The 21,454-nt window shown below is 36.3% G+C and overlaps 1 protein-coding gene and 1 long non-coding RNA gene across 2 annotated transcripts; one reads left to right on the top strand and one right to left on the bottom strand.

Annotated features, from left to right (window-relative positions):
* Nucleotides 1-8,706: 8,706 nt before the first annotated feature.
* On the top strand, nucleotides 8,707-9,654 carry LOC138338739 (uncharacterized). Its single transcript, XM_069289827.1, has 2 exons — nucleotides 8,707-9,146; nucleotides 9,651-9,654. The coding sequence occupies exons 1-2, from the start codon at nucleotides 8,707-8,709 to the stop codon at nucleotides 9,652-9,654; spliced, it is 444 nt and encodes a 147-aa protein (XP_069145928.1).
* A 9,571-nt stretch (nucleotides 9,655-19,225) lies between these two features.
* Nucleotides 19,226-19,948, bottom strand: LOC112940109 (uncharacterized). Its single transcript, XR_003243954.2, has 2 exons — nucleotides 19,737-19,948; nucleotides 19,226-19,586 (listed from the first exon to the last, which is right to left on the bottom strand). It is a non-coding gene; the product is annotated as an uncharacterized lncRNA (long non-coding RNA).
* Nucleotides 19,949-21,454: the final 1,506 nt, after the last annotated feature.

Genomic DNA, 21,454 nt, shown 5'->3' with positions numbered 1-21,454 from the left:
GGAGGCAACCCAATACTTATAGTCTTTTTAGTAATGGTAGCATTCTCTAGTAATAAGTTTTAAATTTGCAGGCACATCACCAGGAAATTCTGCAGAAGATCACTCTGAAACAGTCACCAATGGACACATGCGACGGACTGTCGTACTCTCGACGATCCGTCCTGCACAACCGTGCTGGTTGTTAGAGACCCTATTCCTAAAGGTCTCTCAGATTTTCTAAGGGTCCTCCAACGGACATCTACGACGGACCGTCATACTCTCGACGGTTCGTCCTGCATAACCGTCATGGCGGTCAGAGACCCCTCTCTTAAGGGTCTCTAGGTTTGCTTCACCTACCACTCTTGTATTTCAAATTTTTTTATGCATTGGGGACAATTGCATGTATTTTTGTTGGGGTGAGGTAAATGGAAAGTGAGTGTTAGGGTGAAGTCTGAGTAGCCCAATTCACTATCCTCTTTTGGGGTTTTCTTGCCTGTGTTCTTTTTCCACAAAAGACTGATTACTTTTTCTGTTGAACCGGCATGTTTATATCTTTTGTACATAGTTTAATTCTGGAGCATGATGGCTAAAATGATATCCTGATAAACTGGCAAATGATGCATGACTAGGCATAGTAACTGATAATTGTGTGGCTCTAAGCATGAAATAGAGTTACACCATTGCATTACCCTAAGTCTTAAATTCGAACTAGGTGTCTAATAATCTGGTATAGTGATGATATGTCAAGTGAGTGTGAGGAAAATTTGAATAGTCCACTATTGGTACTGAGCTAGAACTTGCAAGGTTAGTCCTGCTAAAAGTAAGCTGTAATAGACAATTAGGAAAGGATCATAGGCCCTAATTCAATATAGCCATTTCTAGCCTAAATAAAAGAAACCAATGAAATTTATCCTTCTTTGATCCAAATAATCTGAGCTTAAAATTAGACCTTTCTTTTTCACCCCAACTGATCTTTTCTGGGAACAATGTGTTGGCCCTGGTCCCTCCTTGGACATGTGCACCTCAGCTTATGCCAAAAGCATAAGTTGAGGGTGGCTAATGCATAAACAACCTTCGTTATGGCCCTAACCCAACTTTGGGTATTGTGTACCTTGACTCATGGCAAAGCCATGAGTTGAGGGTGGCTATTATGAGGAATGCTCTAAAAAGTGGGATAGAAAGAACAAAGAGAGATAAAGAACAAAAGTAAAGTGACTCAAGAATTAGTTGAAAGAAAAATAAAAATATACAAGAAATACAAGCAAGAAAAGAAGAGAGTCACTTACACAAATGAAGAAAGAAGAGAAAATAGCAAGGTGAAAGAATATGAGAAACTGGGCGAGATAAAATGAGAGACAGTGGGAGGTTTAGCCGATATGTCAAGGAGGGTAAAAAGTCACTAAAGTATACAAAAATATACCTTACCTGACCCTGAGCCTATGTTACTAGCTAAAAAAAGTCCTATCGTGATCCTAAGGGTTGTATAGCGAACTTAAGACTGTGAAAATAAGGGAAGCTTATGGCATATGATTGCAAAGGATAAAACATGGATACTATTGTACAAAGATTGTGTAGTGAGTCATAGTGCATCGCTTGAGGACAAACAACGAATTTAAGTTGAGGGTGTTGATATACCGTGGTTTCACGGTATTATTAATACTTTTTCCTTAATTTTAGAGTGTCCAAAAGCCTTTTTGTGCTAACTATATATATAAATTTCTCTTTGTTTTGCAGGAAATCTGTCCAAAGCTGAATGCGGAGATTTTGAGCGAAGAAATGCAGAAGAGACCACCTACGGAGCTTATGACGGTCCATCGTGCTTGTGACGGTCTGTAGGTGGCAGCGTGGTGCAGCTGCTGAAGGAAGATGGAAAGTCTGACCAAGTGTGGGATTACGAAGCTTGTGACGGTACGTCTTGGCAATGACGGTCCGTCCTGCAGGTTCGTCATGAAGTTCAGAGAAGTGATTCCAGTACCCAGATTCCAAGAGTTGAAGTGTTTTAGAACGAAGACCCTCGACGGACCGTTGTGCCTATGACGGTCCTTCATACTTGCCGTCGAGGGGAATGAAGAGAGTAGCAGAAGCAATTGCACAAGTATGGGACGACGGAGTCCATGACGATCCGTTTTGTCCACGACGATCCGTCGCGAGGTCCGTCGACCAAGCCACATTTTGGCAGATTTCCAGCAATTAGAATCCTTGTTTAATTAGGTTTTTGTTTTTTTTAAATAGTTCGAAAAACCTCGTTTTTGAGGTTGAACTCCGTATTGTTAGACTCTGTTAGGTTTGACATCATATTATCAGACCCTTTGTATTAGTGTTAGATTACTTGGAGATTTTGTGAGATTATTGATTACTTTGAGATTCGTGCAAGTGATTTTTGGATATTAATCAAGCAAACTTTTGGATTTTAATCTTTCTCATTGAAGTAAGTACATGAATTCTTATCTGCTATATTTGAATATTGTGTTTATGGCTATGAGTAACTAAACTCCATAACTAGGGTTGTGAGAACCATAGGCAAATAATGAGATAAACCCTAACTAAAATAACAATTCTAGAATAGTGTCTTGCATGTATTAATAATTCTTTCGCTTAGAAGTCCTTTTAACGGATGGCCAACATTAGAACTCGCCTTAATGCTACTTGCCGGACCAAGGAGGTAGATAATAGAAAAATAATTATTAACATAGATTTAGTGTATACTATCTAATAGGCTAGTATTGATTGGTACGAGGTAGCCAGACCAAGGTGCGGAGTGCGATTTTCTAGATGCCGGACCAAAGATTAGAAATACATAACTTATCAGTTTGCATGCAAGATACTAGGAAAGAATTGTTATAGTTATAATTATCAAGTTATGAACATGTGGGGAACACGTAAACCCTAGTTACCTTGATTAATTGATTAAAATCCAACTGTCAAAGCTGTTAAGTGTCTCTTTCAAGTTTGTTATTTATTTCCACTCATTTAGAAATAGAAACCCCCTTTTTTATATTTTTTACTTTCCAAGGAAGTCATTGACCAAGCAATAGTAATAACAAGTTGAAGTTAAGTTTAGACTATTTTCCTCGTGGGGACGATCCTAACCTCACTAGCTGGGTTATTTACTTGACACGACGGACACAACGACGGACACGTGGAGACCGTCCGTGCGTAGAATTTTTTGATATTATGATGGTGTGTTGAGATCGTCCGCACAGACACATGGAGATCGTCCTTGTTGGGATATGGACCTCGCGAGTCCCCCATGGGTCATGAACTCTCGATGTAATTCCGAGGAATATCATGTATATACGATTGAGTGAGTACTGGGTATTCTGAGACATATCATTACATGGTATCATATTGCATTGCATTTCATCCCATCATTTATTCTTGATGATTATATGTTTCGTTTGGTGTTTGGAAAATACTTAATGTTGATTTCCTTTATTGATGAAACTTAAATAGTAAGTGTAATATATATATATATATATGCTTGTATAATTTAAGAATTTATTTTCTTATATAACTCCCGTCACTACTTCTTCGTTGTCGGTCAATGAGACATATTGGGTACACGTGGTTTCGTACTCATACTACACTTGTTGCACTCGTTGTGGTGCAGATTCGATTCCGAGTAGGAGTACATCTCGTGGAGCAAATTGAGTCTGAGCTTGAAGTTCTTGGATTTGTGGTGAGCTGTTTGGCTGTTCCGTGGCCCACACCTCCCTCTATCTTTTATTTATTCTGTTATTAGTATTCACACAGGATATCCCTTATGTTAGATTTGTCATTTAGTTTCAGACTTGCATCGAATTTTAGAAGCTCTTGTACTTAAGACACCAATTCTTGGGGTGATATATTTTAGCTTCCGCATTTCGTACTTATAAGGAATCAATGTTGGAGATTCTTGATAAGTGTTAGTCTTTTTACTCATTTGTTGGTTTAGTTGGGTTAATATGTTGGATTGACTTACGTATTGGTTGGGAACATAGGTGCCATCACGACTTGCAAATTTGGGTCGTGACAAATTTGGTATCAGAGCCCTAGGTTCATCGATCTCAAGAGTACAAGAGCAATGTCTAGTAGAGTCTTGCGGATCGGTATGAAGACGTCCATACCTATCTTCGAGAGGCTATAGGACATTTAGGAAATATTCTGTTCTTTTATTCATTATCGTGTACACTTGATCTTGTAGAAATTTTCTAATCTTGATATCTCATTCTCTCTCAGCTGGCGAGGAATCGTACATCGGCAAGTGGTAGTTAGGATCCTATTCCTGCGCCTGCTTTTGGGAACACTATCCGAGGTAGAGGTAGGGGACGAGCTCGAGGTCAGGGTAGGGGCCGTGTTGCAGCACCTATGGATGGTCAAGTACCAGTAGCTACTCAGGGTCGTGATAGAACCGTACCTTTTGATGCAGAGGTTATTCATGGGGATGTGCAAAATCGTGTCGAGGGGGATGGGCAAGCTCAGGCTCCACCCAGTACTATTGTCCCCCCAGTGCTTCAAGATACCTTGGCTCGTATGTTAGGAATCCTAGAGGGGATGGCCCAGGCAGGAGCTTTGCCTGTCACTTCTGATGGCTCACAGACCCGTGTTGGAGGTCAAACTCCAGATCCGATAGTTGCTCCAGATTCTCAGACTCCCAAAACTCATCCAGCTACCGCTGTAGCTCCTTGTTTGGATAGTATGGAGTTTCCATATATGACATCACATTTGGTGAATAGGCCTTCTATGATTATTGATGAGCAAAAAATGTTTGGGAGGTTCAGACTAATGAATCCTCCTACTTATGCTGGTGACTAAGCGGAGGATGCATATGAATTTATAGTTAGTTGTCATGAGAGGTTGCATAATCTTGGATTAGTGGAGTCCCATGGAGTTGACTACACAGCGTTTCAGATGACTGGCTCTGCTAAGCAGTGGTGGAGGGATTATATTAGTAGTAGGCCAGCTGGATCCCATCCACTATCCTGGACTTAGTTTACTCAGGTATTTTTATCCAAATTTGTTCCACGCAGTGGGAGAAAGCGCAAGAGGGCCGAGTTTGAGGGTTTGCAGCAAAATGGTTTGTCAGTTGCAGAGTATGAGGGTAAATTTCATGCCTTGGCTAGGCATGCTTCGATGATACTTCCCACAGAGGCTGAGAGAGTGAGAAGGTTTGTTAAAGGGTTGATTATTCCGATCCACCTAGGAGTTTCTCAGGTTGCTGCTTCTGGTGTTCCATTCCAGAAAGGGTGAATGCTGCTAAGGAGTTGGAGATGATTCGGCGTGAGAGATTTGAGCAGCGAGAGTGCAAGAGGACTCGTTATTCAGGTGATTTTGGTGGTTTTCCGCCTAGGAGTCGGGGTTACTTGGGCAGAGGTTATCACCCTCAGTCCAACAGACCCATTCATGCTGCTATACCAGCGTCTGAGGCTGGTTACGCTGGGCATAACTCTTCGATCTCGGTGCATACTTCACAGGGTTCATCTTCTAGACCTGTAGTTCATGGAGGGAATTTTGGTCATTTAGGTTCCTCTCATCAGTCTGCGTCTCGTAGGGGCTGTTTTGAGTGTGGTGATATGGGACACTTTGTGAGAGACTGCCCTAGGACCAGACGTGGTGGCTTACATCAGAGTTCTCAGGCTTCGACTTCCAGGGATGCACAACCTCCAGCTAGGGGTGGTGCACAGAATGGTATAGGTGGTTCTCATTCAGGTAGAGGTGGTTCTCCTTCTGGTCGAGGTGGTGGTCGTGGAGGTTCACACTCTGATGGAGGTCGTTCTTACTGTTATGCTTTTCCAGGTAGGCCAGAGGCTGAAGCCTCAGATGCTGTTATCACAGGTATTATTCCGGTTTGTCATCGACCAGCTACTGTATTATTTGATCCAGGCTCTACTTATTCGTATGTGTCCACATATTTTGCTCCTAGTCTGGATATATTATGTGAGTCTCTTGATTTGCCGATACATGTTTCTACTCCTGTCGGGGATTCTGTAGTTGTAGATCGGGTGTATTGATTATGTATTGTTACCTTGATGAGGTATGACACTCATGCGGATTTAAAGGTCTTAGATATGATAGATTTTGATGTGATTCTTGGTATGGATTGGTTATCTTCTTACCACGCAATTTTAAATTGCTATGCCAAGATAATTACTTTAGCTATGCCTGGAATTCCTACAGTAGAATGGAGAGGTTCTCTTAGTCACCCTTCTAAGGGTGTGATATCATTTCTTAAGGCTCGTCAGTTAGTACAGAGAGGATGTTTGACTTACTTGGCACACATTCGGGATACTAATGTTGAGACTCCTATGCTTGAGACTATTCCAGTGGTGAGTGAATTTTCAGAGGTATTCCCGACCGATTTGCCAGGTCTTCCCCCAAATCGTGATATTTATTTTTGTATTGATGTGGATCCAGGCACTCGGCCTATTTCCCTTCCTCCTTATCGTATGGCACCGATTGAATTGAAAGAGTTAAAGGAGCAGTTGCAGGATTTGTTGAGAAAAGGTTTTATTAGACCGAGTGTATCTCCTTGGGGTGCTCCAGTGTTATTTGTGAAGAAAAAAGATGGATCTATGCGTATGTGTATTGACTATCGGCAGTTGAACAAGGTAACCATCAAAAATAAGTATCCGATACCTCGTATTGATGATTTATTTGATCAGTTACAGGGTGCTTCAGTTTTCTCCAAAATTGACTAGAGATCTGGCTATCATCAGCTGAAAGTTAGGGCGGAGGATATCCCTAAGACGGCTTTTCGAACACGTTATGGTCATTACGAGTTTTTGGTGATGTTTTTCGGATTGACTAATGACCTAGCAGCTTTTATGGACTTGATGAATGGAGTGTTTAGACCGTATTTAGATTCCTTTGTTATTGTATTCGTAGATGATATATTGATATACTCACGCACTAAGGAGGCACACGAGCATCATTTGATGATTGTTCTTGGGATTCTAAAGGAGAAGAAGCTTTATGCAAAGTTTTCAAAGTGTGAGTTTTGGCTTAGTTCGGTAGCATTCTTGGGACATGTGGTGTCCAAGGAGGGTATCATGGTGGATCCTAAGAAGATTGAGGTGGTTAGAGATTGGGTGAGACCTGCTTCAATTACTGAGATTCGGAGTTTCTTGGACCTTGCAGGTTATTATCGACGGTTTGTTGAGGGTTTCTCATCCATTGCATCTCCATTAACTAGATTGACACGGAAGGAGGTGACTTTTCAGTGGTCTGACGAATGTGAGTTTAGTTTCCAAAAGCTCAAGACTTTATTGACTACTGCTCTGATTTTTACCCTACCCATGAAGGGAGAGGGTTTTGTCATATATTGTGATGCTTCTCGGGTTGGTCTTGGTTGTGTGTTGATGCAGAAGGGAAGGGTGATAGCTTATGCTTCGAGGCAGTTAAAGGTTCATGAGAAGAACTACCCTATTCATGATTTAGAGTTGGCGGCTGTTGTGTTTGCATTAACGAATTGGAGGCATTCTCTTTATGGAGTGCATTGTGAGGTGTTCAGGGATCATCGTAGTCTCCAGTATATGTTCAATCAGAGGGATCTAAATTTGAGGCAGAGGAGATGGTTAGAGTTGCTCAAAGACTACGATATGACTATTCTTTATCACCCAGGCAAAGCAAATGTTGTAGCAGATGCCTTGAGTCGGAAGGCGGTAAGTATGGGTAGTCTAGCCATGTTACAGGTTGGCGAGCGTCCTTTAGCAAGGGATGTCCAATCCCTGGCCAATAGCTTTGTGAGACTTGATATTTCAGAATCTGGTAAGGTGTTGGCTTATATGGAGGCTAGGTCATCCTTGTTGGAGCAGATTCGGGCTCAACAGTTTGATGATGGTGATTTATGTATGATTAGGGACAAGGTCTTAAATGGAGAAGCCAAGGCAGCAATTCTTGATAGTGAGGGAGTTTTGAGGATTAAGGGGCGTATATGTGTTCCTCGTACAGGTGATTTGACTAGATTGATCATGGAGGAGGCTCATAGTTCGAGGTACTCTATTCATCCAGGGGATACTAAGACGTATTGTGACTTGAAGCAACACTATTGGTAGTGTCGTATGAAGAGGGACATAGTAGATTTTGTATCTCGATGTTTGAATTGTCAGAAAGTGAAGTATGAACACCAAAAGCCTAGAGGTATGACTCAGAGGATGCCCATACCTGAGTGGAAGTGGGAGCGCATTGCTATGGACTTTGTGGTAGGGTTGCCATGTACTTGGGTAAGTTTGATGCTATATGGGTCATCGTGGATCGACTGACTAAGTCTGCACACTTTGTCCCAGTTCAGACTACCTATAACTCAGAGAAGTTAGCCAAGATCTATATTCAAAAGATAGTTCGTTTGCATGGGGTTCCTATATCAATTATTTCATATCACGACACCCAATTTACATCTCATTTTTGGCGGTCTATGCAGAAAGAGTTGGGCACTCGGATAGATCTTAGTACAACCTTTCACCCTCAGACTGATGGTCAATCTGAGCGGACTATTCAGGTTCTTGAGGATATGTTGCGAGCGTGTGTGATTGACTTTGGTGGTCAGTGGGACCAGTTCTTGCCTCTAGCGGAGTTTGCTTACAATAATAGTTATTACTCGAGCATTGAGATGGCACCATTTGAGCTCTATATGGCAGGAGATGTCGATCTCCAATTGGCTGGTTTGATGCATTTGAGGTTAGACCATGGGGTACAGATTTGTTGAGGGAGTCCTTGGACAAGGTCAAGTTGATCCAAGATAGACTTCTCATGGCTCAGAGTAGACAAAAGAGTTATGCAGATCGAAAGATTCGTGATTTAGAGTTTATGGTTGGAGAGAGAGTTTTATTGAACGTTTCACCCATGAAGGGTGTGATGAGGTTTGTAAAGAATGGCAAGTTGAGCCCAAGGTATATTGGTCCTTTCGAGATTGTTGAGCGTATTGGTGAGGTGGCGTGTCAGTTGGCTTTGCCACCTGGTTTGTCAGGTGTTCATCCTGTATTTCATATTTCCATGCTTAAGAAGTATCATCAGGGTGGTGATCCTGTGATTCAATGGGATTCAGTGTTACTTGATCAGAATTTTACTTTTGAGGAAGAGCTGATCAGCATTTTGGATATGCAAATTAGGAAGCTAAGGTCCAAGGAGATTGCTTCAGTAAAGGTTCAGTGGAAGCATCGTCCAGTAGAGGAGGCTACATGGGAGACAGAGTCAGACATGAGGAGTAAATATCCTCATCTTTTTGAGCATTCAGGTTAGCTCTTTTCTTTTCCCATTCGAAGACGAACGTTTGTTTAAGTGGTAGATGATGTAACGACCCGCTAGGTCATTTTGAGAACTAGGACTAGTTTGACTCCTTTTGAAAGTTTAAAGGGGTATTTTTAAACTATTAGATAACTATGAGTACCCTATTGATGAAACTTTTATTAAATAAATAATAAGATAATAGGTTAATTGGGTTTCACGGTTAATAGACTCTTATTTAGAAAAGGAAGAAAATAAGAGATCAGCGTGTAAAAAAAAATTGGTGGCGGCATCATACGAAGGGAGACCACTAAAGGTAAGACATTTTGATAAGTTTTTCATTCATGTGGGTTCACATGAAATCGTTTTGTATATGAGTATTGTTATTAAATTATTAGATGGGGAATGATGAATTGTTGGTTTCATGAGTGGTAATAGAAAATTGTTATTTTGTCTTCTTGCTTTTACAGTTGAAGCATATGACATCCTTGTTATTAGTAAAACATAAAGTTACTGTTAATCTAGTAATGTGTATATAGTAAGGTCATGTCAAGTGTAGTAAAGATTTTCTTTAAGAAAAAAAAAGGAAGAAAAGATTCGAAATTGGAAAAGTTGCATGGCTGCAATGTTAGGGAAAGTAGTGGGATGCCAATCAGTTTGCAATCATATGCCAATGATTGGCAGTGGTAATGATATTAAAAAAAAAAGTGGACAATTTGCATAATGGTTTGAGGAAAAAGAATGGTCACGTTCCAAGGATCTGTAATGGTGGAAATTAGTTCTCATTTTATTTATCAAATTAAGATACTAAATTTTGATATATTGAGATAGGTAATTAATTATTAGGTGTATATTATATGATTTAACATTAAATTTTTAGGTTATTTGGAGAGATTACAGTTAAGTTCTTGGCTTGAAATTTGACAAATTGACATAAATTATATCAAGATTTGGCGTTTGATTAGAGATATGAGTGAGTTTAGGGTCTATGATATACCTATAATAATTTGAATGTCCACAAACTCGCTTACTTATGAATATTGCATCATTGGTAGATCGTGAACATTCCAAAACTTAACGAAAGGGGAAGGAACTATCTTGAGGATTCGTGACACGAGCTCGACACTTGAGGTATGTTAAGACTTTTAGACTTGTTGAAGGACGTTTTCCTAATTAAAGATTAAAAAATGAAAATAGACAAAGGGGTAAGGGCGAAAGATGGGGGTCTCATATTAATGGTGTGACGGGCATTGGTACGAGTATCGATGTTATAAAACGGAAAGTTACTTCTATAGAATGTGGATTGTAATTTGAAAATTTCCAAAGCATTTGTGCATTAGCTGATATATTATTGACTTGAAATTTATGTGTGATTGTGTTTATTTATTACACCATATAGTTGTGATAATTGAGGTGATTGTGTATTATGTCGATATTGATTGAGTGAGATGCATCATCATCCCCTAATTTTTGAAATAATATTGTATACATGCATTGACATAAGATTGATTATAAGATGGGCACGTGGAGATCGTCCGTGCTGGGGATGGTAAGATGTTAAGATTATAATTTTGGGCACGTGGAGAGCGTCCGTGCGGGAATTGTTTGATATTATGATGGTGCGTTGAGATCGTCCGCACAGACACGTGGAGATCGTTCGTGTCGGTATATGGACCTCGCGAGTCCCCCGTGGGTCATGAACTCTCGATGTAATTCCAAGGAGTATCATGTATATACGGTTGAGTTAGTACTGGGTATTCTGAGACATATCATTGCATGGTATCTTATTGCATTGCATTTCATCCCATCATTCATTCTTGATGATTATATATTTCGTTTGGTGTTTGAAAAATACTTAATGTTGATTTTCTTTCTTGATGAAACTTAAATAGTAAGTGTAATATATATATATATATATATATATATGCTTGTATAATTTAAGAATTTATTTTCTTATATAACTCCCGTCACTACTTCTTCGTTGTCGGTCAATGAGACATACTGGGTACACGTGGTTTCATACTCATACTACACTTGTTGCACTCTTTGTGGTGCAGATTCGATTCCGAGTAGGAGTACATCTCGTGGAGCAAATTGAGTCCGAGCTTGAAGTTCTTGGAGTTGTGGTGAGATGCTTGGCTGTTCCGTGGCCCACACCTCCCTCTATCTTTTATTTATTCTTTTATTAGTATTCAGATAGGATATCCCTTATGTTAGATTTGTTATTTAGTTTCAAACTTTTATCGAATTTTTGAAGCTCTTGTACTTAAGACACCAATTCTTGGGGTGTTATATTTTAGCTTCCGCATTTCGTACTTATAAGGAACTAAATGTTGGAAATTCTTCCTAAGTGTTAGTCTTTTTACTCATTTGTTGTTTTAGTTGGGTTAATATGCTGGGTTGGCTTACCTATTGGTTGGGAACATAGGTGCTGTCACGACATGCAAATTTGGGTCGTGACATATAAAAAGAAAAAGAAGGTTCATCTTTGCTAAGAAGTTTTATAAATATTGTTTTTATCTATATTCCTTCACTCTTCTTAAAGAATTATAAATAAAAAGTATAATTTTGACTTTACAAATTTTATTTATATCTTTTAAAAAAATTAATTGTTAGGATTAAAAAAATTACTTACATCTATCTTAATCTTATAAATTGAAAAAATAAAATACAAACAACTATTTACTATAATATAAATAAATAAGAATGAATTAATAAAAATATTAACAGAATAAACTAAAAATGTATATAATAATCATACAAAATTATTTACTACGTAAAAATAAATAACTCATAGAAAAAAATAAATCGAAAAACTAAAAATTATAGAATGACTAGCGAGTCCCCATGTTGAAAAGCGTGAAATTCAACCCAAGGTTAATACAACAATGAGAGATGGAGTCGTTATTCTAGATTATTATACTGCAACAGTTGTCAGGGCAGCTGAACTTATCGACGGTCCTAATCATGGAGGCGGTGGTGGTGGTGGTGATGGAAGGGAGGGGGAACAAGTGCTTCCTATGGAGGAGGAGGAGAACCTGGAGGCGGTGACTGTGGTGATGGATGCGGAGTTTAAAAGTAGACGTGGATGCAGTTTCACAAAAATCTTAAAAGTTGAACTCATGAAATCCCCTCTAGATTTAAAAGGAGTGAATTATTTCTTTGTATGCTTTGTACTAGCTATTCATGTTTTATAACAATATGATTGTTCATAATTTTTCGTATGGAGAAAATTCTTTTAGTTACTTTGATATTATTTTAATTTATGTCCACACTAATAAAATAAGGACAGGGCGAAGAAATTATTTTTGGGACTGTGAGGAGTCGACGGGGCAATTGGTTATAAATGTTTTGGCAGTAGCTCTAGTTGAGTTTTCCCTCTATTTCATTTTACACGACATTATTTGATTTGATACAGTATTTCTTAAAATTTATTTTTGAAATTTATAGTCTAAAATTAACTATCATGGAGAGAGTATGGAATTAAGCAACAGAAAGAATAAAAGGAACAACCTCATTTCTTTTCTTTCACTCAACTACAAAATTAAAAACTGTGAGGAACGTGCCTGAGCCTTACCTCTTTATACATTTCTGATGTGATAAGGGAGCACAAAGTCTACAGTGGAAAATCCTACATCAAGTTTCCAAGCTCTAATTATTTTGTGTAATAATATTTTATTCTTCATTTGTATAGAAATTTTATATTGCGAGTTGTACTGACATTGTTGATGCTATAAAAGCATGACAAATTAGGATTTTTAGTACAGCCCAAATTAACAAGTTAATTGAAATTTTGAAGATGAAAACATATGCAATTTCGTGTTGTTTTTGCTAAAAGAAAAAGAAGAATCACCCACTGACTTGGAATGTGAATTGTGGTTCTCCGGCTACTCCTCCTCCGCCGAAGCCTCTACAAGCGAATCCCGATGTTGAAAAAGGAGAAATTAAACGCATGGACAACTCAGTAATGAGAGATGGCGGGATGGTTAGTCTTGGTGCTGCTGCTGCAATAATTGTCACCGCTGCTGTTATTGATAGTGCTTAAAATTGGGGAGGAACATGTAGTTGATGTGACAGCGAAGGTAATGGCAATGGTGATAGTGATGGGTGTAGTGGCACAGGTGGCAGTGGCGGTGGATGTGGAGACAGAGGTGCTGGATGTGGAGGCAGTGAATGCGGTGGTGGTGGATGTAGAGGTTAAGGTCTAAAAGTATTGGTAGCAGGAATCAATTTCTGATATTTAAATAACTTAAATCTATATGATACAATCTTTCGACCATGAGCCTGATGAGGAGTAGGGAACCTCCCAAATAAGAGGTATCAAGTTCGAAACTCCTTACGTACTTTCTCGATCGAAGTTGTTACACATGATTTGTTTACTGTGGTTATCTCAAAGTTGTGATTTACATGCTATTATCCTGAAATAGTTGGGAATTTCATAGTCATTGAAAAATTAAAGAGCTTTCTTCAAGGATATTTATAGATAAGCCAGTTGATATTCTATTCACGTACAAACACTTATTTAGGTTTTGAACTAAGCAATATAGAGGTTAAGATATCGTAGTACCTTTTATCATGCTAAATTATAAGAACAAATGACTGCATTCGTCATTCGCGATAAAATATTGAATATCATATAGTTCTCACCTGAACTTAGAAGGTGCAGCTCGCTACTCAGAATTATCATTTACATTTACAAATCAGCTTTTGGAAAGATCATTTGAGACAATGTACAATAAATTCTTGAGTTGTCTTAAAACAAGTTGCAAAATCAGTAATATTGTAAGCTAAATTTCATTACTTCTTTTGGGAACCATAATTTACGCAGTACTAATAAAACCAAAGAAATAAACTTAAACTACTATTTGTGTTGAAAAAGTAGTTTTAAGAAGAGCTGGGAAAACACAATTTTGTATTCTGCCTTTTCTCTTTTACATATAAAAACAGTCTGTACCTCCAAATGCAATCACAAAATTTGAATCCATCAACTTTGAACTTCCACAAAATAAAGTATAGGACATTTGAGAAAAGCACAAAGACAAACTTGAACCGATTATAAACTAAATGAGAGATATTTGACGGAAGAAAAATAAATGTTGTTTTAACTACTGATTCAAGTTGCTAATATTACCCATAGAGGTATCTTCTAAGTGTCAAAAATGTAAGGTACCCTTTAAGCCACCTAAAATTATGCACATTATCAAGACTTTACACATGATCTATATAAATAGAATATATGTTTCATAGTAGAGACCAATTTTTATTTCTTTCATGTTTCATTAAGTAGAAAACTAAGTTGCTCCGACTCAGTGCTGTTATTCGAGACGGATTTGAATTCGAAAGTCGAATTCGGTGGAATCAAAATTTTAAGATTTGCGGGTGTGAATCCGAGTATGGATATGGGTGTGGGGATACGGATAAAATATTTCAATATTATAAAAATATAGTTATTAAGATATTCTACTTCTTAATCTTATAGCTTATAACGTCTTGTTTGCGTGGATTAAAAATTTATACATTACGTGTTAAAATTTGAAATTTTAACAAAATAATAAATATATATTTAAAAATTTAACAAAATAATAATTATATATTTAATATTTTTTACAATAAAATTTGTAGATGTAAAATGTATAAATACCTTATCTTTGATCTATATAAGGTAAAAAGTTTTTTCCAATAGAATATCTATTTAGAAATGAAATTTTAATATAACTTATAGTATAATTTAATGGTACGAATTTTATTAATTCATTCATCTAATTTTATGTAATACCATTGAGTATACGTATGAGTACTAACACACTTTAATAAATATACTAAGTACTAAATGAAACTACACTTATTTTTTTAAAAGAAAAAACCCTGACTCTGGCGGCAGACGATGTACTTATTTAAGAAAAGTCAATGTACCTTTTCAAGAAAAAGTAAAGAGCATGTACTTTTCAAGAAAGATTAAAAAAAGTCTAGCTATGTATATTTCTTACTTGTTTCAACTTTGAAGAAAAATATATAATTCTTTTACTTGTTTAAACTTTCAAGAAAAGAACTCTTCTTCTCTTTTCAGTTCTCTGTAGTCCTCAATTTTCTGGCGTTGTCGCCGAAAACTGATTTTCTCTTATTCTATTCTTCTCTTCTCTCTTCTCTGTACATTTTCAAGCTTTGTACTCTTTACATCGCCGGAAATTGATTTTTTCTTCCCCCATCTTTTCTTGGCTTCGGTAAAAGTATACGGATCGGATTGGCTGAATTCGAGACGTACCCCGCACCCGTACCAGAGTCATGTATAGACAGGTTCGCCTGCAAAAATGAAAAGTCCGTGCAACTCAGGTAGCAAATCCAAAAAAGTATATGATACAATCAATGAAAAATAATTTGAAGACGTACACATTACGTGAACGGTAAATTCACTCAGTATATTAAGAAGGGAGAAAATAGTAAGGAAATAACCTGGAAAGCTCCGCGAAACATCACAGTTGATCACAAGCAAAGAATAAAAGCTCTTTTTGTGATTTCTCTATATTTTCACCAACTTCAATTGGAATTTTCAACTTCAAAAAGAAAATAATTTGAGTATTCTTAATAGAACTAAAAACTACCATATACCCCAGCAAATTGAGATTAACTAAAAATAAAGTTTAGTAATCAAAGAAATAAGGTAGAAAAATATTTAGATAATGAAAAAAGGTACCGCATAAACTGATTTTTTAGATTATAGATGAAAAAGGTAATCAAGTTTGAATTAAAGAACAATAAGAAATAAAAAGTTCCAAAATCACATAACAATCTAAAATACTTGAGACAAGATTGGACTGGGGTTAAATGGAAAGACACTTGTATTAAGCAACTACACATGACTTTATGATGCAGAAAGAAGTACAACTAATTTATCCCTATAGATTTAAAAAAAATGACGATGTTGAAAAGCGTGAAATTCAACCCAAGGTTAATACAACAATGAGATATGGAGTCGTTATTCTAGATTATTATACTGCAACAGTTGTCAAGGCAGCTGAACTAATCCACTGTCCTAACCTTGGAGGCGGCGATGGTGGTGGTGATGGAAGGGAGGGGGAACGAGTGCTTCCTATGGAGGAGGAGGAGAACCTGGAGGCGGTGACTGTGGTGATGGATGGGAGTTTAAAAGTAGACGTGGATGCAGTTTCACAAAAATCTTAAAAGTTGAACTCATGAAATCCCCTCTAGATTTAATAGGAGTGAATTATTTCTTTGTATGCTTTGTACTAGCTATTCATGTTTTATAACAATATGGTTGTTCATAATTTTTTGTATGGAGAAAATTCTTTTAGATACTTTGATATTATTTTAATTTATGTCCACACTAATAAAATAAGGAGACGGCGAAGAAATTATTTTTGGGACTGTGAGGAGACGACGGGGCAATTGGTTATAAATGTTTTGGCAGTAGCTCTAGTTAAGTTTTCCCTCTATTTCATTTTACACGACATTATTTGACTTGATATAATATTTCTTAAAATTTATTTTTGAAATTTATAGTCTAAACTTAACTATCATTGAGAGAGTATGGAATTAAGCAACATAAAGAATAAAAGGAACAACCTCATTTCTTTTCTTTCACTCAACTACAAAATTAAAAACTGTGAGGAACGTGCCTGAGCCTTACATCTTTATACATTTCTGATGTGATAAGGGAGCACATAGTCTACCGTGGAAAATCCTACATCAAGTTTGCAAGCTCTAATTATTTGGTGTAATAATATTTTATATTTCATTTGTATAGAAATTTTATATTGCGAGTTGTACAGACATTGTTGATGCTATAAAAGCATGACAAATTAGGATTTTTAGTACAACCCAAATTAACAAGTTAATTGAAATTTTGAAGATGAAAACATATGCAGTTTCGTGTTGTTTTTGCTAAAAGAAAAAGAAGAATCACCCGCTGACTTGGAATGTGAATTGTGGTTCTCCGGCTACTCCTCCTCCGCCGAAGCCTTTACAAGCGAATCCCGATGTTGAAAAATGAGAAATTAAACCCATAGACAACTCAGTAATGAGAGATGGAGGGCTGATTAGTCATGGTGCTGCTGCTGCAATAATTTTCACCGCTGCTGTTATTGATAGTGCTTAAAATTGGGGAGGAACAAGTAGTTGATGTGACAGCGAAGGTAATGGCAATGGTGATAGTGATGGGTGTAGTGGCCCAGGTGGGAGCTGTGGAGGCAGAGGTGGTGGATGTGGAGGCGGAGTATGTGGTGGTGGTGGATGTGGAGACAGAGGTGCTGGATGTGGAGGCAGTGAATGCGGTGGTGGTGGATGTAGAGGTTAAGGTCTAAAAGTATTGGTAGCAGGAATCAATTTCTGATATTTAAATAACTTAAATCTATATGATACAATCTTTCGACCATGAGCCTGTAGGGAACCTCCCAAATAAGAGATATAGAGTTCGAAACTCCTTACATACTTTCTCGGTCGAACTTGTCACACATGACTTGTTTAATGTGGTTATCTCAAAGTTGTGATTTACATGCTATTATCCTGAAATGGTTGGGAATTTCATAGTCATTGAAAAATTAAAGATCTTTCTTCAAGGATATTTATAGATAAGCCAGTTGATATTCTATTCACGTACAAACACTTATTTAGGTTTTGAGCTAAGCAATATAGAGGTTAAGATATTGTAGTACATTTTATCATGCTAAATTATAAGAACAAATGACTGCATTCGTCATTGGCGATAAAATATTGAATATCATATAGTTCTCACCTGAACTTAGAAGGTGCAGCTCGCTACTCAGAATTATCATTTACATTTACAAATCAGCTTTTGGAAAGATCATTTGAGACAATGTACAATAAATTCTTGAGTTGTCTTAAAAAAAGTTGCAAAATCAGTAATATTGTAAGCTAAATTTCATTACTTCTTTTGGGAACCATAATTTACGCAGTACTAATAAAACCAAAGAAATAAACTTAAACTACTATTTGTGTTGAAAAAGTAGTTTTAAGAAGAGCTGGGAAAACACAATTTTGTATTCTGCCTTTTCTCTTTTACATATAAAAACAGTCCGTACCTCCATATGCAATCACAAAATTTGAATCCATCAACTTTGAACTTCCACAAAACAAAGAATAGGACATTTGAAAAAAGCACAAAAACAAACTTGAACCGATTATAAACGAAATGAGAGATATTTGACGGAAGAAAAATAAATGTTGTTTTGACTACTGATTCAAGTTGCTAATATTACCCATATAGGTATCTTCTAAAGTGTCAAAAATGTAAGGTACCCTTTAAGCCACCTAAAATTATGCACATTATCAAGACCTTACACATGATCTATACAAATAGAATATATGTTTCATAGTAGAGATCAATTTTTATTTCTTTCATGTTTCATTAACTAGAAAACTAAGTTGCTCCGACTCAGTACTGTTATTCGAGATGGATTTGAATTGGAAAGTCGAATTCGGTGAAATCAAAATTTTAAGATTTGCGGGTGTGAATCCGAGTATGGATATGGGTGTGGGGATACGGCTAAAATATTTCAATATTATAAAAATATAGTTATGAAGATATTCTACTTCTTAATCTTATAGCTTATAACGTCTAGTTTGCGTGGATTAAAAATCTATACATTACGTGTTAAAATTTGAATTTTAACAAAATGATAAATATATATTTAAAAATTTAACAAAATAATAATTATATATTTAATATTTTTTACCATAAAATTTGTAGATGTAAAATGTATAAATACCTTACCTTTGATCTATATAAGGTAAAAAGTTGTTTCCAATATAATATCTATTTAGAAAGGAAATTTTAATATAACTTATAGTATAATTTAATGGTATGAATTTTATTAATTCATTCATCTAATTTTATGTAATACCATTGAGTATACGTATGAGTACTAACACACTTTAATATATATACTAAGTACTAAATGAAACTACACTTATTTTTTTAAAAAGAAAAAACCCTGACTCTGGCGGCAGACGATGTACTTATTTAAGAAAAGTCAATGTACCTTTTCAAGAAAAAGTAAAGAGTATGTACTTTTCAAGAGAGATTAAAAAAAGTCTAGGTATGTATATTTCTTTTTACTTGTTTCAACTTTGAAGAAAAATATATAATTCTTTTACTTGTTTCAACTTTCAAGAAAAGAACTCTTCTTCTCTTTTCAGTTCTCTGTAGTCCTCAATTTTTTGGCGTTGTACCCGAAAATTGATTTTCTCTTCTTCTATTCTTATCTTCTCTCTTCTCTGTACTTTTTAAAGCTTTGTACTCTTTACATCGTCAGAAATTGATTTTTTCTTTCCCAATCTTTTCTTGGTTTCGGTAAAAGTATACGGATTGGATTGACTGAATTCGAGACGTACCCCGCACCCGCACCAGAGTCATGTATAGACAGGTTCGCCTGCAAAAATGAAAAGTTTGTTCAACTTAGGTAGCAAATCCAAAAAAGTATATGATACAATCAATGAAAAATAATTTGAAGACGTACACATTACGTGACCAGTAAATTCACTCAGTATATTGTGAAGGGAGAAAATAGTAAGGAAATAACCTTGAAAGCTCCGCGAAACATCACAGTTGATCACAAGCCAAGAATAAAAGCTCTTTTTGTGATTTCTCTATATTTTGACCAACTTCAATTGGGATTTTCAACTTCAAAAAGAAAATAATTTGAGTATTCACAACAGGACTAAAAACTAACATATACCCCAGCAAATGGAGATTAACGACAAATAAAGTTTAGTAACCAAAGAAATAAGGTAGAAAAATATTAACAGAATGAAAAAAGGTACCGCATCAAATGATTTTTTAGATTATAGATGAAAAAGGTAATCAAGTTTGAATTAAAGAACAATAAGAAATAAAAAGTTCCAAAATCACATAACAATCTAAAATACTTGAGAGAAGATTGGACTGAGGTTAAATGGAAAGACACTTGTATTAATCAACTACACATGACTTTATGATGCAGAAAGAAGTACAACTAATTTATCCCTATAGATTTAAAATAAAATGACGATGTTCATAGGACATTATTAGAGCTGCACATGGTAAAACTTTCGTAGTAATGTCCATTCGACCATTTGTGTATCCGAGCATGTCCTAGTACAACGACATGGAACCTTAACTTCAAAATAGATTGTCAATCTTATAAATTGGATACCCCATTTCAATGTGAACAAAACATATGATCATCCATTTTGTATCTTTAGTGCCCTTCGGAAGCCCCTCTTCCTAGTGTTTTGTCTATGATCTTTTATTATCATCCTTTTTCATGATTTTTTCATCCCCTATTATTAAATCATTCTACTTTTCCTTCTAAAAAATTGAGAGGAATGACCGAAGAAAACATTAAGAAGATGCATCTACATGGATGATGATATTAAAACTGAAATCAACTAATACAATGATTTTTCCACATAGTGAAATATAAGAACTTATGTTACTTAAGCTAACACCTCTAACTTACCTCTGGCAGAAGTTCCATTTTGATATTTCCTTGTAACCTTTCAAGCGAAGAATATGGAAATTCAAGGAAGAAAATAAGGAAAATTTAAATTTCAAAAGTTCAATTGTTTCAAAAGCGTAAAAATTCAATACAATCTCCATTATAATCTAGTGAAAGTTCTGTTTTCAAAAAGATCCATATTTCATATACAAAATAACAGAAGAAAGTGAAAATAAAAATTTGTACCTTCAATTCATACAACTTCCACAACAATAGAAAAGACTGGTTACTTGAGTTACTTAATAACTGTTGAGCACAATTCAACCATTTGCGAAGTTGATTCATCACCCTCATTTATAGATCATCCTAAAATATCCATCATGATTCTATGGAGTTCATAGACGTAGATTCACCTTTTCCCTTATTTTTTCCCTCTGTAATCCCTCTCCTACCATCAGAATATCACTTTCGAACTCATCCGAATAAATTAACGACAATCCTTGAAAATGTATGTGTATGCATATACTAATGTAGTATCACAATTGTACCTTAGATAAAAGGTTCGGATAAAATTGTGAAAAACGAAGAGCACTCAACTGTATATTTGTGCTTGTTACATTGATATAATGGGGAATGAATAGCAACGTGGAAGTTCCAGGGCCATTTCCAGAGACACGTACATTACAATAAAGTAAATAGTTTCTGATAACAAAATTACCCTTGCTTGTCCCACCATATTTCCAGCATGAAGTACAAGTCTTAGATGCTATGTTCGTCCCATAATTCCCATTTCTTTATAGGAGGATAAGAAAAAATTATTC

Source organism: Solanum lycopersicum, chromosome 10 (assembly GCF_036512215.1).
Source record: "Solanum lycopersicum chromosome 10, SLM_r2.1".
NCBI lineage: Eukaryota > Viridiplantae > Streptophyta > Magnoliopsida > Solanales > Solanaceae > Solanum > Solanum lycopersicum.
Note: the sequence above shows the minus strand (reverse complement) of the source record. Positions and strands in the feature narration are given on the sequence as shown.

Coding starts and splice junctions, on each gene's coding strand:
- LOC138338739 (XM_069289827.1), top strand. CDS start 8,707: ATGGCTCAGAGTAGACAAAAGAGTTATGCAGATCGAAAGATTCGTGAT.